General features: G+C 34.9%; 1 protein-coding gene and 1 non-coding gene across 2 annotated transcripts in view; one reads left to right on the top strand and one right to left on the bottom strand.

Moving 5' to 3' along the window:
- Positions 1-1,597, bottom strand: part of LOC101862350 (DNA topoisomerase 3-alpha) — a 37,027-nt gene extending 35,430 nt beyond the window's left edge. Inside the window, exons 1-2 of the mRNA XM_005098624.3 lie at positions 948-1,597; positions 64-215 (exon numbers count right to left, since the gene is read on the bottom strand). Coding sequence (XP_005098681.1) covers positions 64-207 — 144 coding nt within the window. The 5' untranslated portion in view covers positions 208-215; positions 948-1,597. The remainder of the gene's footprint in view (positions 1-63; positions 216-947) is intronic.
- On the top strand, positions 1,314-1,387 carry TRNAN-GUU. The gene has a single exon. It is a non-coding gene; the product is annotated as a tRNA-Asn (tRNA).
- Positions 1,598-1,799: the final 202 nt, after the last annotated feature.

Consider the following 1,799-nt stretch of genomic DNA (forward strand, 5'->3'; position numbering starts at 1 on the left):
CCCCCCCCCAAAAAAAAACCCTGTCCACTCCTACCTCATCTCTTAATTTAATAAACAGTTTACCTTCGAGAATCTTCCCTGGGACAAGACATCAGAAAGAGATTTTGCAGCATCATTCTTCTCTGCAACATTTAGCACTCGCACCATCTTTTCACTCACAGATCTTGAAAAAGAGCCATGAAATTTCCTGACAAAAGTCTGAAGCATCAAGATACCTGCAAATTAATCAAATATTATAATCATTAATTAATAAAATTTCACATCAAGAATCCCTCGGAAAAAACAGAAGGGCAGGTAGATCTACATGAAAGCAATTTACCTTAAAATTATCAACTATATAATTGCTAAATTATAATAATTTGTAAAAGTCGGTGCTGCAAGGCTACAAGACAAGTAGGGGGGGGGGGGTATTTTAATAATTAAAGTAAAGATTCTTGTAAATTAAAAAACATACTATTATTAATTAGGTTCTATCATAAATATATAGGCCCCTATTAGAGTCTATATTAGACCATCTAATAAAAACAATGAAAAGTACGACCATGCAATTTTTAGCATGGGACGGGAGTGGAAGTGAAACTGAAAGTGAATTCTAAAGCCAAATCAATCAGTTAGAAAATAGCCTACTTTTTAAATTAATAAGGCATGATATATAATAAGGAAGAGGACAGGGAGACCCAACACTGTAGACTGCAAAAAAGATGCATTACTTCATCACAACGCTAATAATCAAAACCAATCTATTCAATCAATATCATTAAATGATCAAGAGAAGGCTGAACTCGACTGACTTTTGAAGTGAAGGCCAACAAATTCTACTTTCACTTCATTTTCATTCATTCAGTCTTGAATCAGTGAAGTCAGCAGTCCTTGTGAAAGCAAAAGCAGATTCAAGTCAACAAGAAAATGATTCAACAATCATTATTGAACAATTCAGAATGTCTTACCCGTTTACTTAGCGCCTAGGCTCGCAACGATTGAAATATTCAATGATAAAAGCTCCACCACACCAAAACGAAAGCAGTCACTCAGATTTTCTTTCGCAAACCAAGTTATTCCGCCATTGTGGGGTGAAGGTCGCGGTTATACAAAAGTAATCTCACTTATTTTTCTCTACAGGTTAAATAAAAATATTACAAGGTATTGATCAAAATGTGGGGAAGTTATTTAATTAGTATTTTTATGGTGGAATCCAAGTAGTATATTCAGTCCAAACCAAGCAACTTTACTGAACAAAAGAAAAATAAAAGTGAAATGAGTGATATCAATTTGAATTTAGTAATGTGTTTTTTGAAACTACCAACTTTCCAGTTGTCTCTGTGGCGCAATCGGTTAGCGCGTTCGGCTGTTAACCGAAAGGTTGGTGGTTCGAGCCCACCCAGGGACGATATTTTTTTTTTTTCTTGTGGTTGTGACATGGACTCTTTTGGAATTTTCTGTTGTGCTCTCCGATACTTCAACAAATAAATTCAATTGTTTATTTGTGACACGGCCTGTGCTGCTTCGATGGAACAAAAGCCTATGTACATAATTATTCTTTTTTCAGTACGTTCACATGTCTGTTGTCAGAAGCCAGAATTAGCCTATTACATGTATGTCAACACATTATGAAAGCAAACTCGTACAACAGAAACATACCACTGCCCCCCCCCTTTCTTTCCCTCAAATAAAAAACTATAAATTAAAAAAAAACCAAACAGAAACAAAGTTAAAATGTAAGTAACCCCCAAAAAGCAAATTAAAAAAAGCAGCAAACCAGCAACAAAAAAACCAAAGCAAAAACAGAACAACAACAACAA

Source organism: Aplysia californica, unplaced genomic scaffold (assembly GCF_000002075.1).
Source record: "Aplysia californica isolate F4 #8 unplaced genomic scaffold, AplCal3.0 scaffold00188, whole genome shotgun sequence".
Lineage (NCBI taxonomy): Eukaryota > Metazoa > Mollusca > Gastropoda > Aplysiida > Aplysiidae > Aplysia > Aplysia californica.